At 43.9% G+C, this 22882-nt stretch overlaps 2 protein-coding genes across 4 annotated transcripts in view; one reads left to right on the top strand and one right to left on the bottom strand.

The window, feature by feature from the left end:
• KIAA0430 (KIAA0430 ortholog) overlaps nucleotides 1–1825 on the bottom strand; it is a 34629-nt gene extending 32804 nt beyond the window's left edge. For all 3 annotated transcript variants that reach the window (XM_006892673.1, XM_006892674.1, XM_006892675.1), the window contains exon 1: nucleotides 1682–1825. In XM_006892673.1, coding sequence (XP_006892735.1) covers nucleotides 1682–1825 — 144 coding nt within the window. The remainder of the gene's footprint in view (nucleotides 1–1681) is intronic.
• A 19235-nt stretch (nucleotides 1826–21060) lies between these two features.
• Nucleotides 21061–22882, top strand: part of NDE1 (nudE neurodevelopment protein 1) — a 34716-nt gene continuing 32894 nt past the window's right edge. The window contains exon 1 of the mRNA XM_006892672.1: nucleotides 21061–21146. Within this exon, the coding sequence (XP_006892734.1) occupies nucleotides 21061–21146 (86 nt within the window). The remainder of the gene's footprint in view (nucleotides 21147–22882) is intronic.

The raw sequence follows: 22882 nt of genomic DNA, 5'->3' as shown, positions 1-22882 counted from the left end.
TCTCCTGAACTGACTCTGGCCCTAGTTGCTGAGCTGCCCAGGCTCACAGCCCCTCGGAGACTAACCACCAGCAGCCACAGGGGGGTGGTGTTGCTGTTCAGTGCCTGCTGTTTTTAACTTAAAACCAGAAAAACACTGACAAAAACCATTAAAACCAAAACCAAAATAAGACTGTATTGGTTAAACATCTAGATTTTTGTAAGAAATTTTGAAAATTGAAAAAAGCAGCTAAGAAAAAAAAAATCTGAACCCACCATCGATGTGGCAGTCAGCTTCCATAAAAAGTGGAAAACCTAAGGGGAAATTCTACTATGTCCTATAAGGTCATTAGAGGTCAAGATCAACTCCATGGCAGTGGTTTTGGATTTGTGGATGGGCTGACGGAAGGACCTATTAAACAGAAAAGTGTACCGTTTTTTAAAAATTAATTTATTAAAGACAAGGATACTCAACATGGAGGAGGTCCTCAGGCTGCTAAATTTCATTCCTTTCGCTGTTTCTACCCTTATCTGGGAGCTCATCTGAGAGCAATCTGGATTTTCAGGTAGGTTAACTACAAGGGAAGTTGTTGTTATGTGCCCTTGAGTGAGAGCTGACTCTTAGCTGACCATGCTGCCAGTTTCCAGAGGCAGTAAATGACACAAGAGGAAACAGCATATCTTTGTCCCTCAGAACAGGCAGTGGATTCGAACAGCCTGCCTTTGAGTTAGCAACATAACTCCTTATCACCAGGCCATGGGCTGATCAGTCAATGGAGCAGTGTGCCCAGCCTTTTGGTTTAGACTGAAAATTAATATACCAGCACTCTAGTTAGTACAGATCAGATTCTTACAGGTTTGGATACTCTGAGTTGGTGTCCCTAAATCTACTTAATTCTAGATTCCACTGAGAAAATCAAGTTTCTGGATCTGTAAAGTCAAGCATGGAATTCGTGTGATTCCACAAGGACCTAAAATGTCAGCCCCTAGGAAGCACTGTCAGAGCAGATAACCTTCCGTGTCAACTCTCCCTAAATTAAAACAGACACTTGGGAAATTATCACATTGCTTGAAATCTAGAGAAGACAGATTAATGTAATTGATAAAAGTTACATCTTCCCATAAAAATATTCTTAAAAAAATTAATATCCTTAAAGTCTCACTTGTATCTCAAGTAAACAGAAAAAGGAAATAGAGATATGATTAAAATGAAATATATGTGAAATTAAATTGAAAAATGTTAACATCACTGTGAAAAGCAAAAACACCAAAAAGCCATGGACACATTTATATTTCCAAGAGAAACCTTGAGCAGAAAAAGAATGGCTAACAAAAGCTACTAATCTTTGCTGCCTTGTATCTCAAGGCTACAGAAAAAGAAAATTTTATTTTGCACTTTTCTCTGGGTTTACTGACAATGTGGATTTACTCTTTAGAATGTGGCACTAAGAGGAGAAACAAGTCTTCTGAAGATTTTAGCATTAAATATTTAGGGCATCTGTTACTTGGAGTGGAAGGATAGGAGTTAAAAATGCATGCATACTTTCTTCTAATCAGAAAATACAATACTATCCTCTAAGCGACAAGATAAGCAAGATACATAGTAAAACTTGGCGCAGACTCCAGGGAGAGACTTTGTTCTGAAACAAAGACATCTCTGACCTATTCCAAGCAGGAATTTCTTGGGTCCTTAGTATAGTTACCGTTTGGGGACTAAGTGGCAAAGTCTGCTCAGGACGAGAAAAGCAATTAGAGAATTTCCAAAGCCATGGCTTAGCATCATTATCTTGTTGAAGCCATCCACGCGTTCTGCTGCCGGGGTTCTCAGTTCCGCTTCCTTCCATCATACGGCTGTGCAAAGTAGTTCAACATTCTTTCCTCTTTCTTTTCTTTCATTCTTCCCCCCCTGTTAGGAACAGATGAGATTTCATGGTTATTACTCTATATCAATAGATAATTGTCATTTATGAAAATTAGAGTCTGTTATGGTGCAATGATTAAAAACGCTTAAAAATTCAAGAACAAAAGTAGAATGTACATCAAAATATCTAAAATAAAAATATCTCAGATTACTAAAATTTGGGAGATTTAGTGGATTCTGTTTATGCTTGAAATAATTATACTATTTTATTAAAAATATTTATCTTCTCTTTATGTTCCACTATTTTTCAAGTAAAAACGAATGCTGGAAAAGTCCCATTTCTTTTCTAGTTCACACACACACACACACACACACACACACACACACACACACACGTACATACAAGGAAGAACTCAAATCTTGGCTACTTCATCTCTGACCAACATTCTAGGTTTGAGTCAAGTTTTTCAGCTCTGAGTAAGCCCTTTTTATAATTTTTCTTCATTCTTTTTCACTATCTTCCCCTAAGAGAGCTCTAGTGGCTTATCAGTAAGAAATTGTGCTGCCAAAGCAAAGGTATGTGGTTCAAATCCACCAGCTGCTCCTTGGGAGAAAGACAAGACAATTTCCTCTCATGCGATTTACTGCCTCTAAACACTCACTCGCTCTGGGTCAGTTCCAACTCGATGGTATACAACAAAGTACTATTTTTTTTTCTTAAAGACAGAATTTATAAGAGTCAAAAAGTTAAAGTTTTAGTACAAGAACCACTACAACATCCTCATTACCAATTATAGGTGACTTTTAATCAACTTCGGAGCAACCAATCTCGGCTATGCCTTTGATATGCGTATGAAAGGTCTAAACCAAGTGGCTAGTGTGGACTTTGAGTTTGATCTGGCTATAAAGAACCCAGAATCAAATTCCAAGTTTACTTTAAGTGTCTTAACAATTTACAGCTCAAGTCGCAGATACATTGTATCTTTACAAAAGCAACAATATTCCTGTTTCACACTGTGCAGTGAAAGCGGATTAAAAAAAAGGCAGATCAAATCAATTATACTGGGCATGGAGGCAGTCAGTAAATGGTAAGGACAACTGAAACTCATTTCTAAGTTTTCATCACCATATGCTAATGATCATCTATTCTTACCTAAAATTGGCCAAGCTTTGCATACTATCTCTCAGAAGTTTCAAACTGACATACAGAAGAGACTGACAAATTGTTATCACCAGCCGCTGCCAGGAACCAACAAATCTATCCTGGAAGAGGTAAAGCCAGTGCCCTCCTTAGGATCAAGGATAGTGAGACTTTATCCTATATACTTTGGGCCTGTTACCAAAAGGGACCATTTTTTGGAAAAGGAAAACTGGAAGGTCAGTGAAGGAGAGCAAAACCCTCAATGAAATGGACTGACTGACACAGTGTAACAATGTGTTTAAGCACCGGGGAGATTGTGAGGATGGCAAAAGAAGGTTTCAATCTATTGCACATGGGTCCTTGAGCCTTAATAACCGATACACACAGCACAACAGCCTCTAACAGGAACTGACGGATAAGATGCTCTTTTTTCCAGAGGTGTTTTTTTGTTTGTTTTAATTATTTTGTGTGTGTACCGTCAAATCGGACCTGACTGGTACTGGAGGAGATGGTCCCTCCTTCTCCAGCAGAGCATCTGGTGGATTTGAACCATGTTCCTCTGGGATTGCAGTGCAGCTTCTTGCCACTAGGCCACCAGAGCTCCCTTTCTTTTTTCAGAGTTTTAACATTTGCATAGTACTGGGAGGCAGGAAATAACCATACATGTACTGGTTTCTAAGGTACAGTATAGATAGGGGAATTGGCAGCATAAAGGAGGAACTGACAAACCACAACTTCTGAGTTTAAAGTGACCTGATGCCTGTTTTTAAATGGTCTGTGAACTAAGAATTTATTTACATATTGTGTATATGTTATTTTCACATACACAATTTACAAGCAAATGATAAACTTACATTTAGCATTTTATTTTATGAGATAGGAAAAGATACGAAACTCAAACGTGTCCATAAATAAAATCTGATGGGGATAAAGGCACACTTAAGTACGTCTATGATGCTTTTGCACTTCAATTGCAGAGTTGAATATAGTTACAACAGAGCCTATCTGGTTCACAAAGCACAAAATATTTACCATTTAGCCCTTTACAAAAAACATCTGTGGAAGTTACAAGGCTGCACGAAGCTGTGCACTCTTCCTGTGTACAATGCAGCTAATTTCTCTTCTAAGCCACACTGCTGGGGCTGGGGGTGGGGTGGGGGGTGTGGGATGGAGAATCACTAACAGACTCCACTGGCTAGTTCACTTCACCTCAACCCTTCAAGTGTCCTGCTGCTGATCGAAAGGTGGACATTTCCAACCCTCCAAGGGTTATCAAGAGGTGGAATGGACTACAGGCTATTGTTGTCTGTTATTGGGTCAAGAACAAGGTCTGCTGCATAGGAAATACTAACGGAATATCTGTTGAAGGAAACAGTAAATGAAGCAAGCCATTTACCTACTATACACTATCTGCTATACGCTGCTGGAAGCGTTCATCTGTAGCTAGAACTTTAAGTTAACTGTGCCACATTGACAGCAAATCATGTACAATGTTTTCCCATTGCATGTGGGGCTTATGTTACCCACCAAGCTCTTCTCTAAATAGAATCGTCTGTGAGGTTCATGACACATGCAATTTCAATATGCTCTCTCAAATTCAGTTCCATCTCCCTTTTCAAGGGCAAATCCTGAAGGTAAATATTTCATAGTATAATATAGTTTTAAAAGCCTTTTCATTTAACAGGACTCATTCTCTTTCAGTAAATATTTACTTTGTATTTGCTACACTATATAACAGGCTCTGTGCTTGGCACAGACAGTACAACAATCAGAAAGAAAAAGAAAAAAAAAGATAATGAGGTCCATCTGGGTTTTTTTTTCTTTCTTAGTGTTTTGAGGAGATTGAAAAGAATTAACCACAATGTCCAGAGGATGGAACAGAAAAGTTCAGAGATGTTTTGTAATTTGCCTAAAAGTCAGGCAATTAGAAAGGGAGTAACCAAGTTTGTCTCTCTCTTCCCACCACATCAAGGGATTTGTATATTATTACCCTTTAAAAGCAACAGAAAGCATCAACCTATTAAGTGGTAATTCTTCAGTGTTCTTGTATCCCTAATAGTCAGAGATAGTCCTGGGGACACCAATAAGTAATTTAAGTAACCAAAGTAAGCTTGATTTGAGTGGGAATCTCTCTTTTGTTATTATCTCTCAAAGAGTCTTTGTACAACTCAGTTGCTGGTTGAGAGCAAAGGCTTTGGCATCAAATTGTCTGCTTCTAAACTCCCGATTTTAACACTTTCTGTCTCACTTGCAGCCTGGGCAACTTACAAACTCTCTGAACTTCAGACATTATCTGTAAAGTTGTTGCTGTTGTGTACCCTTGAGTCAGAACTGACTCATAGCTGACTCTCCAGTGGATTTTCAGGAGCCATTAGGTCATCTTTCTCCAGCAGAGCAGCTGGTGAATTCGAACCGCCTGCCTTTGAATTGGCAGCTCAAATCCAAACTAGGCCTAAAAATAATAGCCTCCTCTTTTATCCCATTGGGCTATGGTTTGGATTAAATGACATAATCAGTGAATATTATTTAGTTAAGTGGCCTCCGCTTTGCAGCCAATCTAGTCCCATGTAATCTCATTACCCTGTTTCATTTTCCCCACTAAAATTATCTTGTTTGCTGGTTTTCTTCCCATTAAGTCCCTCCTACTAGAGTAGACGCTAGTCAGCTTCGTTTCTCCTTCATCTAGCATAATGCACAGCACATACCAACAAATAATTGTCCAATGAGTGAAGTATTCAAAAATGCTCAGAAATACCATTTATGTCTCAATTGCCCTATCTGCAAAACAGAAGCACTATTTACCGCTCAGAGATGTTAGTGACTTCAACACTCACAAATATGAACGTGAAAGCTCTTGGTAATACCAGAAAGGTGCTTGGGAAACTCTACAAGGTGTATCAGGACGTTAGGTTACAACCGGTAGTGGGAGTGCCTGAAGCTCTAAGGCAATTCAAATGCTGTCAAAGCCTAAGAAGTTGATGAAAGACCCAGGAGAACGCGCAGAGGTTTTGCAAAACATCCGCTCTTTTCCTCCACTCTCCCCCCGAAAAACCTTGCAACTGTGCATACCCCTCTGAAAAGGCAGCTCCTTACACCTGAAGGGCCTTTTAGGAAGCTGGGAGACAGGAGAGGGCGGGGGAGCCAAACCGCTCCAAAGGGGAGCAGTGGCGCGAAGGGACCTGGAGGAGAAGACACCCTAACCCTCCTGTAGGGGTCGGACTTGGTGAGTCCAAGGACTAACAGGCCCCCCCACCCCAGCAAGAGGCGGGGGAAGAAGGGCTACAGTCTCCCCTCCAGCTCCGGAAGCTCCCGAGCAGAGGGAACCACCAGGGTCTACTTCTCAGAGCTGACAGCAAACTCACCTCAGCCACCAGCTCCACCTCCGCTCACATTCCGGCCCCGCCGCCTTCCCCCCGCCCTCCCAGGCCCTTTGTTTTGATTCCCGACTCCACAGCTCCCGCCGCCGCCGCCAAGCGCACCCTCCACTTCCGCTTCCGCACCGCACCTCCCCTGTCGCAAAACCGACGCCCTTCTCGCCCCCTCGCCCCGCCCCTCCCTCCCTCCATCCTCACCGCCACCACCTCCTCCCGGCGCGGGGCGTGCTGGGAACCCTGGGGGGGGCGGGGCCTCGCGGCCCTGCAGCCTCGTCAGGCTCAGTCCCCTCCCGATAAACCCTTAAATTAGGAACCTTCCCGAGGGGTGACACTGGCTTTTTAGGTAGAAAACACCACTTTAAAGAGGACTTCTCGCTGCCATAACGTTGCATAGTCGAAAAGCACTTCAGAACAGAGAGTTAGGGAGCTTGTGATGTGGAACCAAGGAGGGAAAAAAAAAAATCCTGCTAAGGGGAAATTAATACAATTAAGCTTTCGCAGACTTTCCAAGGAAGCAACTTAAATGGGATAGCAATGAAGGACTCAATCACTTAGAGGTGTTTTTTTCTTGAAGATGCACTGTCACGTGATGGTCAGAGTTGATGCTTTTTTTTTTTCTTTTTAAACCGCACATATTCCACAGCTTCCTTCATGTAGTGCGACCTAGTGGCGGACTGAAGAGGAAAGTGACCGCTAGCCAGGCCTCCTGTGAGGTCCTGGAGCCAGCACAGTGGACCACGCTGGCGAAAAGTGTGCAAGGACTTTTGACACAAACAATTCAGTGTCCTTGGTAGTTCCAGTTAAAACAAAACCACCCCACGTACTTTTTGGGAGTCCCTGTCCAGAAGTGGTTACAAATGAATACAATTTCTCTTAGGTTAGGCTGGCGAGCAACAAAGCGTATTTTCACAGATTTCAAAAACTTTGAGAAGTCAATAATGCTTATGTTAAGTGCACAGATAAATATGTGCTTTATCTTCTTCAAAACACACACACACACAGAGCCCTCCAGAAGACTTCCCACTGACTACACTATTATCTGTAATAAAAACTTTTTATAAAGACTCAATAAGTAAAACGGCAATTTCAAAAGGTGCCAGCTGCTCACTATTTCCTGTTGCAAATTAGGAGAATAAGCAACTTTTATCTACGCGTAGATACGGTTTAGGACTTGAGAGCTGACTACTACTAACAAGTTTATTTCTGAATTTTTTTTTCCTAAGAGACAAATTCACTTTGCAAAAGGAAGTAGGAAAATGCCAAGAGAACAATCTTCCCTCATCCACTCTCATTCTCCAGCATGAGGCAATTTCATCGGACAATTTGCATTAGGTGAGAAGCTAAGACTTGCCTGTAGACTAGTGTTTGTGGAGAGCAAGATGGAACACGGAGCTGAAGAATCCTTTCTGCTTGTCTTTCATTTTTCCAAAAGGCAAATAAGTACACATAGTGTTTGCCTGCTTAGATATTGATTTCTGCTGAGTGAAATCATCATGATGGATATAAATGGTTCGTGTTTTCTAAGGAGGAATTGTTTGTTGTTGTGTGCCACTGAGTGGGAACCAAATCCTCATTGACCCTCCAGAAGATTTTCAGAGACAGTAAATCACACAGTGGGAGATTGCCCATCTTTTCTCCACGGAGCAGCCGGTGGATTCGAATTACATACCTTTGTGTTGGCAGCACAATTCCTTACCACTAAGCGAATTGATGCCTTTGAGTTGTGGTGGTGGAGAAGAGTGCTGCCAAGAAAACAGTTATATCTTGGAGAAGAATTATGTCTTGCAGCCATAGTGCTTCTTGGAGGCAAAGATGATGACATTTTGTCTCACATAGTTTGAGCATGTTGCTAAGAAAGGTTATTCCTTATAGAGGGATATCATGTTTGGTCACAAAGGAGTGGAAAGCTCTCAACAAGATGGACTGACACAGTGACTATAGCAATGGGCTTACGGGTATCATAGATGATGAGGATGGCACAGGATTGGACAAGGTTCAGATCTGTAGTTCGTAGGGTCACTATGAGTTGTACTTAATGACACTTAACAACAAGAAGCCACTAGAGCTCCAAACAAGCATTATGACAGAGGAAAAACAATTCTGTTTCTATTATTATTTTATCTTTTTCAAAGCACAAAACAACTATATCTTTCTTTATATGTGTACTTTTTCTTTTTTTATTCTAGTTGGTGTGTCTAGGAACACAGACTACATTAATGAAAAATATATCAAATGAAACAAATTCTAGAGCAATGCTTGGTTGCTAAACCAAAGGCTGGCAGTTTGAATCTACCAAGAGGCATCTCAGAAGGAAGGCATAGCAACCACTTGTCAAGACTCAGCCTTGAGGGGAAAAGGATAAGATAATAGCAATTGTGTGGATTTTAAATTTGGGGGCCTTTTATACTTTTTAAGAAAAGTTTTAGCTACAAAACATAGTAGAGAGGAGACACAATGTTTTATTTTGCAAGTGTAAACCTATGCTGATCTCAATAAGTAAATGCAATAAATAAGAGTGAACCCATCAACTAAGTATAAAGTGAAGGAAAAGTCAGACTTCACAGTAATGTTACTGTGTTTGATAGAAAACTAGCCTCAATAGAGAACTCTAGCTCTCAGCAGCAGACAATTATGAATTGAAGCACAAGTGGACATTTGTGAAAAGAATGATTGAAATTTTTTCTTAAGTCCAGCTAGTCTTACTTAGTTCTCTAATGGCCAAACTTTTATCAAAGAGTCTAAGTGAGCTTTTTTTTTTTAAAAAAAAAAATATGTTCCTTTCTCAAATTATTATCATCTTCATGGTTATAAAATCAGAATAAGAGTTCTTTTTGGTGTTAAATGGCTGCATTAAGTACATTCAGCTCAACTGTGAATTGGCCAAGCTGATTGTAAAAGATTTTCTCCTAGCAATTTTTGCCTATATTGGGTTTATAAGCTTATAAACAATGTTATGAAATAATGATTATAATTATGATTAAGGACTTGAGAAAGACAAGCCAACCTCTCTGCTCATTAAACCCAACAAATGAAAAAGAAAGAAAAAGTTTTAAATGTACTCAGAGTTTATTTTTTTTTTAAAAAACGTTTTACCCAAGGACAAACTAATTTCCCTAACTCCTATTCCCAAACAGAACTTCTGTGATAATCATTTCAATCCCCCTCACCATCCCTCCCCTTATGAAAAATGTAGGAAATTCAGAACCACAGAGTTTGAATGCCTTAACCAAGGCCATTTGGTCAGGAATGGCATCTAACCATTTGGAGGTCAGTTTCCTCATCTGTAAACTGGGTGACTACACCCTGTCCAGAAATACCACAAAGTGGCCAGGGTCTGGTAAAAGTCAAGAGGGGAAAAAACATGAATGAGAACAAGTAAAGGGCTAAGATGTTTAGGTGTGTGTGGGACCAGAGTGGAAGCTTTCTGAGTGATGTTTTGATTCTGTCCTTAACCCGGTTGATGTGAATAGTGGGATTCTCTGTTTCATCTCTGAAAAGGTCATTCTTAGCCCTGGTGGGGGAATGAAAGGAATTCTATATGTGGCGAAGGCCTCTGAGCTGCTAAAATCCCTTTGCCTCTTGCCTAGTGGGAAGAGTATTCAATGCTAAGAGTAAAGCAAACACAGCTTTGAAGCCTGTTTTCTGCTATTAACTAGCCAGGAGCCTTTAGACAACTCATGTAACATTCCTGCATCTTTGGGTTTTTTTATCTTTAAAATGGGGACAATTAAAATGCTTCCCTGAGGTTCTCATCATCTGTCATGCCCACCGGTCCCCAGAGACCTCCTCAGTTCCTTTCTATCCCATGACCTTGCTTTAGCCAGAGCATTTACCAACATCTGAAACTACTTACTTTGCTGCTTTAGAGTCTTTCTTTCTAAACAATATATGCCTGTGGAGAGCAGGCATGTTGACCTATTTAACATAAACCTCGATTCCCCATTAAAAAACCCCTCCAAAACAAAACCTACTCCTCTGCAGCTGATTTAGACTGAAGATGACCTCCCATCTGTTTTCCGAAGCTGTAAATTCTTAACGGAAGAGACTGCTCCTCTTACTCCCATGGAGCAGTTGGTGGTTTTGAACTGTTAGACTATTCAGTTAACAGCTCAACCCATAATGCCATCAAGAACTCAACAAGTATTCGTTGAACAAACAATACATTGCTGCAAAACTAAATGAGAAGAGTGTTGTATTAGCACTGTCGCCAAAACATCTGTTGGTAGGTGTTCTGCTGAGCCACTGACGGGGCTCAAACTGCCGACTTCTCCATTCCTAACCAAACACCACACATTAAACCAACAGGCTCCTTTATAAGGTTGTTGCTAGGTGCTGTCCAGCTGAGTAAGACTCATAGTGACCCTATGAATGTTGGATCTGAACCCTGTCCTGTGTCATCCTCATCATCTCTGGTACACTTAAGCCATTGCTGCAGTGACAGTGTCAGTTCATTTCACTGGGGATCTTACTCTCCTTTGCTGACCTGCCATCTTCCCAGGGTATAGCCTATCCTAGAATATGTGCAAAGCATGTGAGGTGAAACTTGGCCATCCTTGTCTCAAAGGAGCACTTCAATTGCACCTTTTTTGCAAGACATACCTGTTCTTTTGGCAGTCCATGAGATCTTCAGCACTCTTCTCCAACCCAATTCAAAGGCATAGATTCGTCTCCTATCATCCTTTTTTATTTTTCAGCTCTCAGATGCGTACTAAGTGATTGGAAATAATAGGACTGTGCAGAGGACTAAATGAGTTTAACTTAGCAGTAGTGAAATGTGTAGGATAGTGCTGGCATATAGCACTTGTTAAGTGAATGATCACCAAGCAGAATCTTATCATGAATCCATATACTAAAATTGGGGAAAGTGAATTATAGAGAGATTAAGTAACTTGCAGAGTTAAGATATAAAGCTGGGAGAAACACCCCCAAAATAAAATTGTGCTGCCTCTGATGAAGAAGATAATGATACTGAATATTTTATTTGGAGTACAAAGGAGTGTGTAGTATTTAAGGCTCTGCTTAGTCCAAGAGGCCTGGATTCTACCCTCCCCTCTGACTTGAGAAAGCTGGTTCCCCCAAATCAAGGTGCCTTGTTTTTATTGTTGTCAGTTGCCATCGAGTAGAGAGTAGAGTATGACTGATTAAATTTTCCGGGAATGGGATAGGGCGTGCAGGCCACAGAAAAGAGCTATCTTCTGCCTAATCCTGTCCTAACCGGTGCCATCTACTTCAACTCTGACATGCTTGAGTACTTTGCTCGAGTTCACTGTGTCAGTCCATCTCTCGCTGAAAATCTTCCTCTTTTGCCCACCCTCCATCTTTTCAAACATGATGTCCCTTTCCAAGGAATAGCCTCTCCTAAGTATGATAGAAGGAGAATTGATACCTTTGAGCTGTGGTGCTGGAGAAGAGTATTGAGTATATCAAGGACTGCAAGGAGAACAAATTCGTGCTAGAGAGGATGAGACCAGGCTGCTCCTTGGAGGCAACAATTCTGAAGCTTCGTCTGACATACTTTGGACATGCTGCAAGGCAGGGCCAGTCCTTGGAGAGGGACATCATGTTTGGGAGGGTGGAGGGACAGCGCAAGAGAAGAAGACCCTCGATGAGATGGCTTGACTCAGTGACAAGGGAAATGGGGGTAGGTGTGTCTGAGACAGTAAGATTGAGACAGGATAGAGCAGGGTTTAGGACTATTGTCGCTATGAGTCGCAGGCGACTGGACGGCAGGCACACAACAACAACAACAACAGCAGTAGGATGTGAGACAAAGCTTTGTCATCTTTGCCATCAAGGAGCACTCTGGCTGCACTTTTCTCCAAGTCATCGCTATTCAGTACGGAGAAAGTATTCGATATAAAGCGCAATAGGTGTTAGGAAGAAGATGCCTTATCCCGTTCCCGAGTGTGCAAGAAGCAACCTGCAGCACCTGGAAGGGCGCCCGGATGTCTCCGGTCCCCCCCCCCCTCCTCCCGCGGACCGCCGCGTGGCCACGCCGCGCCCTGGAGCTGGGAAAAAGTTTCCAAACCGCGCTTCTCGGAGCTGATTGGCCGAGGCGGACGCGGTTCCGCGGTGCGACAGCCAATGGGAGCCGCCGGCCGGCAGCTCCAGGGTGGGGGGCGGTGGTTGGAGCCCGGGCCGCACCGCCCTTCGCCGCCGCGGCTGCCTCCGCCGAGCTGTGAGTTCGCCCGCGGGGTAAGTGCAGGGCTTCCTCGGGGCAGCGTGGTGGCCTTCCGGGGACCACCACCCGCCGCCGATGGACTCTTTCTCCCGGTCCTGTCGCCCGCCTATGCCCTGGGGACCCCCGCCTCCGCCTTGCTGGGACTCCGACGCGCCCCGAGCGTACACGTCGCTTACTTGCCATCCGGACTCCGCTGCTCCCTGGGCGCTGGCCTGGAGTCCCTGGCTCCTCCCGCCCTAACTTTGTGCCCTCTCACCCTTCTGTCCTTCGCGCTTGGCTTTTCGCCCTTGCAAACTTTTTTTCCCCTCTCTGATCCAGCAGCCTTCCTCTCTCTCCTTGACTTGCTCGGTGTTTTCGCCTCCCTGTCTCCAAACCTATCCCGCCCCTCTCCCTTTCAGCATCCTCTGTCCTCAGTGCCACTTCATCCCTTCTTCTCTTTCTTTGCTTGCTCTCGCTCTTTCTTTCCCCCCACCCCTACTCTTTACTCATCATTGGCCCTTCTTCCCTGCTCCCCTTTCCCCTGCCGCCCCCAAGGCCATTTCAGTTCCTCTGCACCCACTTCCCACCCCGCTCCCGCCTCCGGCGGACCTCTGTCCAAGCACCTTCCCCGCCCCTGCGACGCCCTCTCTCGGGCTGCATGTTTGGAATCGTACTGTTCCCTCTGCTTTTCTCAGATCGCTGCTGCAGGACGGTTCAGATTTCCCTGACACCACTTTGGGGGAAGGATTGGGTAAAGGATGAAAACGCTTGTTCTACAGCTCCTGTGCGGTTGACTGGGCTTACCTGCCCCTCTGAGGTCATGGGAAATCTCTCCATCACCTTGACGCTGCTTTGGGTGAAGCGATTAATACATTATCTCCTCTCGATGTTCCAGGTCCCCTGGCCCGAGCTTTCCTGGATTTCTGTGCCCCGAGCTGTAACCTTATGTGCCTGCCTGGTTCTGTCTTCTTTTAGCCTGAGCTCCTTTTTTAACTTTCCAGAAGAATGGCCTTCTCGGCCTGTGATGGGCAGATTTTTGTCATTTTTGTTGATTACATTTTCCGTGTATTCTAGGACGGGATGGCATTTTAATATATAGATAGAGTGCTTTGAAATAATTGGATTCTAGCAGTTCCCAGAGTCTCTTGCTTCCAATTCAACCACAAACAGTAGTATCCAGTGGTCACACCTCTGAATGGGACTTTTGTGTAGAATTAACAGCATAGGATCATTTCCCCTGGAAGTCTCAGGGACCTTTGATTTGTAGGTTGTTGTTGTTGTCTACCGTTGAACTGACCTATAGCTGACCTTCCAGGGGGTTTTCAGAGACAGTTAATCGCAAGGGATTGACCAGCCATCTTTCTCCTGCACAGCAGCTGGTGGGTTTGAACCATGTACCTTTTGTACATGACTGTTTTGTACAGTTGTCCGTGCAACTCTTTTTTTTTTCCCCCCTAGGCCACTTTGTTGTGTACCGTAGAGTCAGAACTGATCCATAGCAGACCCTCCTGGGGCTTTTCAGAGGCAGTTAAGCAGGGGAGAGATTGCTCATGTCCGTACTCCCCCCCTCCCCCAGAGGAGCAGCAGCTGGGGCCTCAAACTGCGTGCCTTCGGGATTGCAGCACAGCTTCTTGCCACTAGGCCACCTCTTTAATATGTATGTTGTTGTGTACCATGTAGTCAGAACCGACCCATTACTGACCCTCTAGCAGATTTTCAGAGGCAGTTAATTAAACAGGAGGAGATTACCCATCCTTCTCCCCTGCCCCCCGCCCCCAGCCTTGAACCGCGTGCCTTTGGGATTGCAGCACAACTTCTTGCTACTAGGCTACCAGAGCTCTGGTTTAATTGTATAATTTATCCTATTTTGAGTAATAATTCCTTATTCTGTGTTATTCCATTGTTACTAGTCGCTTGCTTCTAGTGGCTGATGTACAACAGAATAACACTCTGCTGATCCTGCAGCATCCTTACACTCTCTCCTGTGCTTTAAGCCCCTCGTTGCAGCCACTGAATCCTCCTGTCTGGTAAGGCGGACACAGTGGCCCTTGCCCATCAGCCACTTTTCCAAGCACAATGCCCTTCTCCACAGACTGGCCCTCTGGACAAACACATGAGATGGAATCTCACTTTCTTTCCTTCAGAGGAACACTGTGTATGACCACACATCTTGCAAGGCGATTTTATTTGGTATATTCATTGTTCTTTGCCAGTATCGCAATTCAAAGGTGTCAGTTCTCCAGTCTTCCTTATTCGTTGTCCCAACTTTTCACATGCGTGTGAAGCAATTCAGAATGCCATCCATGGGTTGGGTCAGGCAGGTTGGGTCAAGCCTATCCTGAACTGACAGGTTTCCAGTTAGTTTGTCACTTTTCAGAGGTCCTTTACTGCAGATTTGCTCAATATGATAGTGTGTTTTGACTTGACTACCTGTTAGTGGCATAGATTGTGCATCTAAATAAAATTAACTAATTGGCAACTTCAGTTTCTTAAGTAAAATTGCCATGATACTGCTTGTTGAATACAGCTTGTTGATCCAGTTGTGAGGATTTTTGTTTCCTTTATGTTGAGGTGTTTAATGCATACTGAAGGTTATCACGTATTCCACTAGGATGGTATTTTTGTTACCAAAGTATGTTTTTTTGCCTTAGAACGTGTGAGCCAGAGTTTACACCCTATGTACTTAAAGAATTGTTTCTTAACATCTTGTTCTCAGAAGATTTGTGTCAGCAATTCAACAATAACTCTGATGTGTGTGCTTTCCACCCCTTTCTTTTTTCAGGTATTTGGGAACTGTTTGGAATAGGATCTGGGGGAGGCTGGGAATAGAATAACAAATGATTTCCCTCTACACCCTGCCATTTCAGTACTCAAACTCCTTACCATTGAGTTGGAACTGAATGATAGTTGACCCTTGGGGGTTTTCAGGAGGCTGTAAATCACACACTTGAGCTTGCCGTTCTTTCTCCAGTAGAGGGGCTGGTGGATTTGAACTGCCAAAGAGGCTCGGCCTTTTGGTCTGCAGTTCATCTCCATACTAAGCCACCAGACCTTTCTTTCATTTTGGTCCCAGAAGTCAAAGGTCAAAAATCATTGGCGTCAAGTCAGAACTGACTCCTAGCAAACCCTCAAGGAGGTTTTCAGAGACTGTAAATCCCATGGGAGGAGAATGCCTGTCTTTCCAGAGCCGTTGGTGGATTTGAACCGACCAACTTTGGATTGACAGTATAACTCCTTATTCACTGGGCCACCAGAGTTCCATCTACATTTTGGTACAGTGGAATAAAATTCTTCTGGGACAATGGCTGTTCTTTTCAGAGTTTATGCTTTTTTAAAATTTGAAAAGCATTAGGGTGCTCTGGTGGCCTAGTGGCAAGAAGCTGCACTGCAATCCCAGAGGGACATGATTCCAATACGCCAGATGCTCTGCTGGAGAAGGAGGGGGCAATCTCCTCCTGTACCGGTCAGATCCGATTTGATGGCACACACACACAATAATAAAATTTAAAAATTAAAAAAAATAATTGAAAAACACATGTGTACTTAAAAACCAGCTTACACGTTAGAGAAAAGGGTTCAGTTCAGGTTGTGTCCTTCCAGACCCTTGCTCTCAGCATACACAGCGAGGAACATAGGCTCATAGCATAGCGGTAGGTCGTAGTATACCTTGAAGACACAGAGACAGAAGCCAAACTTGCGGACTCTTGACTGAATTTGCCCCGGTGATGTCACTTCTGCAAAATGCAAAGCCTGCGTCATGGCATGGAAGCTGGTGGAGCAGGTGCTGACATTGACATTGGGCAATTTCTTTCTTGCCTTCTCTTTCCCTCAGACTCTCCCATTTGTTTTGATTGGAAAGGAGCTGAGGCTGCAGTGGAGAAAGAATTGAAGTCATCCCTGCTAGCTTGTATATCTTGCTTCCAACAAGCTGTGCTGGCTTTCCTCACCCAGAGGAAAACTGAAAGGCACGGCTTTGTTTCTGCTGGTGGTATGAAATCGGGTGTCTCTTCCCATGTGCGTTCCTGTTTGATTTCCTCATGGTATGTTTGCTTCCCTCAAGTCCTCCCAAGTCCTGTGGACCAAGTGAGTTAAACCATATGGTTGTCTTGGCTGATTTTTAAAACATTGTAAGGAAACATTTTATAGGAAGCATGGATCTGGTTTTTCCCAAGGTTTCTGAAACACCTCTTCTCAGTTTGCTGCTCTTCCCGGCCTGAAGATAGGATTGAGGTGCTCCTGAGAATTGTCCACGGAGCTGCTGGGGCAAAGTGAACTGAGAAAGCCAGTCAGGCAGCCAGCTGGGGCTCTGCAGATAAAATGCATGCAGGTCATGTCCCTTTATGAAACAATCAGACCCAAATCTATTATCATCCAGTCCATTCTGACTCCTATATTATTGTTGTGTACCGTAGAGTCGGAACCCACCCATAGCTGATCCTCTGGTGGATTTTCAGAGACAGTTAATTGCACAGGAAGAGATTGTCCATCCTTTTCCTGCAGAGCAGCTAGTGGCCTTGAACCCTGTGCCTTCGGGATTGCAGTGCAGCTTCTTGCCAGTAAGCCACAGCCCTATAAAACAGAGTAGAATGAGTATGACTTGAATGAGTTGGACTTGAATTCAAAGACCTCTGAGCTTGAGTTCTGGGTCACCTCTACTGCTCATTTGCAGAGACAGAAGTACAAGATGTTGCTTCTAAGAAACAGCCACTGCTTGCCTTACCTGCCTACTTACCTCTTACAGTTGGATGACTTCAAGAGGAGAGTGTTTGAAAACAATGTCTTTACATGCTAGTTGACAGCACATCAAAGGTGGTGATGACATTGAGTAGGAAATCCTGGAAGGAAGGGGCTGTAGTAGTGTGCTTCCTGGGACATGCTCAGATATCGAAGGAAAAAGCTTGTGTTTTTGAAGTTGCTGTTTTCTTAAAGCTCAACTGTTAACTTCTTCCCTGTTTGATGCAAGCATATTTTTTCCTCTTTCCCCCAAGGGTTGCTTTTAGAATACAAAGACATTGGGATTAATGATTTTACCTTGTGGTTTTAGTGGGTTTTTTTAGTTGTAGGTTTGATAGATTGTGGTGAATCTAAGTCTCCCCTTTGTGAGGTCCAGAATGGTCTGGTTGTGAGTAGTAGTTGTTATATATCATCAAGTTGGAACTAACTCCTAGCTGACTCCAGCTGACTCCCTGGGCTTTCAAGGACAGGAAGTTGTTCAGGAGAAGATTGCCTTTCTTTCTCCCATGAGGCAGCTGGTGGACCAGAACTGCCGGCCCTTGGGTTGTCAGCACCGCTCCTTACTATCTGACCACCAGAGTTTCTCCAGTGGTTGTGAGTAGAGCCTCTTCCAAATGAAAACACTTGGGAAAACACTTCAGCTTCATTTCTCCCCTGAGGATTGAGTTTTACATCTTACTGGCCAAGGGAACAATATTTTAAGGAGTGCTTTGGACAAGCACACCTGTCATCATAGCAAAGGGTGAAGGTTAGGGTTATGTTTGAGGTTTTTATAAAATGTCCTATGCCATGGAGTGCTAGGAGAACAAACAGGTTCATCCTAAAGAGGGTAAGACCAGGCTGCTCCTTGGAGGTAAGAATTCTGAAGCTCTGTCTGACATACTTTGGGCATGTTGCATGGTGGGACCAGTACCTGGAGAGGGACATCATGTTTGGGAGGGTGGAGGGACAGCACAAGAGGGAGGAAGACCCTCGATGAGATGGATTGATTCAGTACCTGGGGTGATGGGGGTAGGTATGTCAGAGACAATAAGATTGGCACAGGATAGAGCAGAGTTTAAGGTTGTTGTACATAGGATCACTATGAGTCACAGGCAACTCAGTGGCACACAACAACAACGCCAGCTTATTTTTTCAAAATTTCCTTTTATTGTTGAGAATACACACAGCAAAACACACACCAGTTCACTGCTTTCTCCATGTGCACTGACAGTTGTGACTCAGCCTTGACACTGACTGCATTCTGTGCACTTGCTTCCCTGATCTCTGCTCTGAATATCTTGAAGGCCTCACCTTTGATCTAGTGCTTAATTTCTCCTCCTCTTTTTCCTACAGTAAGGAGGCTCTGGTTGTGCGTCCCCAAGGAGCTGCACTGCTAACCCAAAGGCTATACCTCTCTGGGAGTTCAAATCCACCATCCACCATCGGCCCTGCAGAAGAAAGAAAGGCAATTCACAGACTCTGAAAATCCACTGGAGCATCAGCTACGAGTCACTTCCTTCTCAACAGCAGTGAGTTTGAGGGATTTTTGTTTTGTTTCTACCGTGAGTTCTCTAAAATATCATCTACTTCCCCTTCCTCACCTCCGGGTTACTTCTCCACCCAGATTATGATCCTTCCTACCCCCACTGTTAAGACTGTGTTTGCTCAGATCACCAACCCCAAACCGATTCACAGCAGCCCTGCAGGACAGAGTAGAATCCCCCATGGGATTTACAAAGCAGGAAGTCTTTACAAAGCAGATTGCATTTCTTTACCTTGAGGAGTGATTGGTGGGTTACAAGTGCTGGCCTTTCTGTTAGTGGTTCAGCGCCTTCACCACTGCACTGCCAGGACTCCTCTCGGAGGCCCAGAAGCTGGCATTTCCCCAAGGCTCATGGGTATTTTCCAGTCCTTATCTCACCAGCTTCTCAGTAGCATCCTCGGTGCTGTGATGTGTCCCCTTTGTGCCCTGGAAGCTCCCAGGGCAGTTATTCTTCCTGGTTCTCATCTCTCTTTCTGTCTCTCTCCATGTTACGTGTGTTGCTATTTTTTTCTGTCTACCTTTCAGATATTGGCAATTTTCATGATTCTTTGAATTAGTTCTCCTTCCATTCTCAAACGGTTCTATCACTATAAGCACAGGATTTCCAAGTTTGCATTATTAGCACAGGCTTCACCCTTGAGTTTCAGATCAAATCCTGTGTCTGGATGTGCCACAGGCATGTCACTAAAAAAGTCCCAAACCAGACTCACCATCTTCATCTCTGGTGATGAGGATGGCACTCGATTACCTAAGCTCGAGCCCCCGGCCATGCCCTGGCCCCTTTTTATCCCTCTCCCACAAATGTTGTATCTCATCAGATCCAAGTGGTTCTTACTCTTAATTTCTTGGAATCCGTTTCTCGTTCCCTTCCTCATTCCCACCTTTCCTGGATTGCTTCCACAGCCTTAGGTCTTACGTCTGCCCAGCCTTAGTCATCATGTCATTCTCCTCAGAGCTTTCCATTGGCTTCCCAATTCTGCATCATTCCCAACTCATCATATGAACCCTACTGGATCTCGTCTGACCAGCCTCTTTTCTTTTCTCTCTGCTCCTCAACATTAACCCCAGGCTTGTTACAGTTACGATGACTCCCCCACAGGCCTCACTGCTCTTTCTCCCTCTGACTGACATTCTCTTCCTCCTGCTTTTCACCTGCCAGCACCTTCATGTCCTTTCGGCAGCAGCTCCAACAACTGCTCTCCTAGAAGCCTTCCCTGACCCTCTGCTTGAATTCAGTTCTGATTCACAGGAGTGTCACGCTTTGAAGAGCAGATTTGTACTCTGTACGATTTTTAGGGCTGCAGCCTTGCAGAAGCAGGTCACCAGGCCTCTCTCTCAAGGCTCCCTTAGGTGAATTTGAACCGCCACCCCTTTTAGTTAGTAGTGCAGTGCTGAACCATTACACCATCCAGCAAGTCACACAGGTTGGGTCAATGTCTCCCTGCTTATCTTGTGCAGCATTAGAAACATTTATCATTGTCAGTATTGTTTCTCAGGTGTACGCATACATTACACGCCCACAGCTTCTACATTGAGCGCATTTACTGGAGGGCAATTGACTGTGCAAATTCCTATCACTGCACTCACCAGGTAGTTTTGTAATAATTTACATTATTATTCCTCTCTTCCTGTCGGACTGTGAACTCCTGTTTAGGAAGGAGGACTTTGGAGACATCTCATTTGGATCCCTGGGTCCTGTGGTACATGGTTAGTGTCTGTGGACTGCTAGCTAACTAAAAGGTCAGCACTTTGAACCCACTAGCTGATCCATGGGAGAAAGAAGTGACTGCTTCTGTTGTTATTTGCCATTGAGTCGGAACTACCTCAGAGCTGGTTTTTCAGAGGCTGTAAATCATATAGGAAATTGCCTGTCTTTCTCCCAAGAAGCAGCTAATGGATTCAAACCACCTAAATTTATATTGTTGTTTTGGGTTTTTTCCCCCTTTTGTTCTATACCATTGAATCAGAGATTACCCCTCCTTCTCCAGCAGAGCATCTGGTGGATTTGAACCACGTGCCTTTGGAGTTGCCACACAGCTTCTTGCCACTAGGCCACCAGAGCTCCCTGTGAATTTACGTTGACAGCTCAACTAGCAGCTTAACTGACTACTTGGCCACCAGAGTTCCTTCCTTGGAATTCCTTTGAGGGAGTTCTGACATATGTCCTTAGGGTTGCTGTGAGTCACAGTTAATTCAGCAGCAATGGGCTTTTTTGGATAATAACTTTTACATCTTCTCCTCCTAGACACCATGCCACAAGAAGAGTAGGTCTTTTCCCTGGCTCACGATGGCAGACTCTGGAAAGACAACCTTCAGCTCTGAGGAGGAAGAAGCTCACTACTGGAAAGACCTGGCCATGACCTACAAGCAGAGGTCAGTTCTCCAGAATCCACCCTGCCTTTTCTTCCTGTAATGACAGCAGCAGCCAGGTAAACCAGGCAGTGTGCAGGGCCTGTTGTTGTTGTTATGCCATTGAGTCAGAACAGACCCATAGCTGATCTTCCAGTGGGTTTTCAGAGGCAGTTAATATCATGAGAGGAGATGGCACATCCTTCCCCCATAGAGCAGCTGGTGGATTCAAACCACATGCCTTCAGGATTGCAGCAGTTTCTTATCATTAGGCCACTGGGCCTTAGCATACTTTATCAGTTAACCTCACAGTTTCCCATGGCAAAACTATTTGACCTCATTTTACAGAGGAGCAAATTTGTCCAAGGTAACAAAGCTAGTAAGTGAGAGAATTTGAATTTGAATTCTAAAACCTGCACCTTTAACCATGTTGTTGGGCTGTCTCCCAACTTCTATTCTGGAAGGGTTTTTCAGTTTGCAAATTCCATATCTAGTTATTCCTTAGTGTATGGTGAAAGAACTTTTCCCTGTACGAGATAAGATATTTTGTTTGGTGTATAGAGACCAATGGTATTTTCAGTTGTTTCATATGCATGTTGGGCAAATGAATAAGGAAGACTGAAGCAGAATTGATGACTTTGTATTGTGGTGTTGGGGAAGAGTATTGGAATATCCCGTGGACTGCTGAAAGAACAAACAAATCTGTGTTGAAAAAAGTGCAGCCAGGGTGCTCCTGAGAGACAAAGATGGTGAAACCTCATCTTGTAAACTTGGGCCATGTTGACAGGAAGGGCCAGTCCTTGGAAATGGACATCACACTTGGAAAGGTGGAGGTTCAGATGGATTGATGCAGTGACTACAGCGATGGGCTTAAGCATAGCAGGGCCTGTGAAGATGGTGCTGGCTCAGACAGGATTTCTCTCTGCTGTAGCTAGGGCTGCTGTGAGCCAGAGGTGACACTACAGCACCAATGGCTGTAGCAATATGTTTACCTGTTCTTGACATGTGATATATAATGTCATACAGTATCTGTCCTCACGGTCCTGTAGTATCTGCTTTTGTGATTGACTTATTTCACCCAGTGTAATGTGTGTGTGTGTGTACATGTATTTGTAGATATAAATATACAGAAACATATCAGCTCCGGTGGTCCGGTGGGAAGAAGTCAGTGCTGCTAATCCAAAGGCATTTGATTTGAATCCACCACCTGCTCTGTGGGAGAAGGATGCGCAGTCTTTTGCCATGCGATGTATATCCACTGAACGTCTGCTGCATGGTCAGCAGTGAGTCGCTTTTGACTCAATGGAATATATATCAACAATGTCTATATGTAGTGTGTACTGATACAAGTATATACACTTTTGCGTATATTACACTGTGTGAAATAAGGCTATCACAAGAGATTTATGGCTACAAATAGGGAGCTGTGGTAGCCTGGTGGTAAGAAGTTGCATTACCAGCCCCAAGGCAGGAGATTGGAATCCACCAGCAGCTCCAAGGGAGAAAGATGAGCAGTCTCCTCCAGTGCAGCTTTGAGCCTCTGGAATCCCACTGGAGAGTCAGCTATGAGTCAGTTCCAGTTCATCGGCCCATAATAACGATGCTTATGCAGACATATATACACATTCTTTATGTTTGATTAGTACGCCTTTGTGTGTAGACATTATATATATTTATCTATACATCTGTTAAAGGTTACTTTGATTGTTTTCATTGTTTTGTTATTGAGGATAAGGCTTCAGGTAACACAATTGTACTGT

The sequence above is a fragment of the Elephantulus edwardii genome, unplaced genomic scaffold (assembly GCF_000299155.1).
Source record: "Elephantulus edwardii isolate Elephantulus edwardi_28Jun2011 unplaced genomic scaffold, EleEdw1.0 scaffold00117, whole genome shotgun sequence".
NCBI classification, from domain to species: domain Eukaryota; kingdom Metazoa; phylum Chordata; class Mammalia; order Macroscelidea; family Macroscelididae; genus Elephantulus; species Elephantulus edwardii.
The sequence above is the reverse complement of the archived record's forward strand: the minus strand, read 5'-3'. Positions and strand labels throughout refer to the sequence as shown.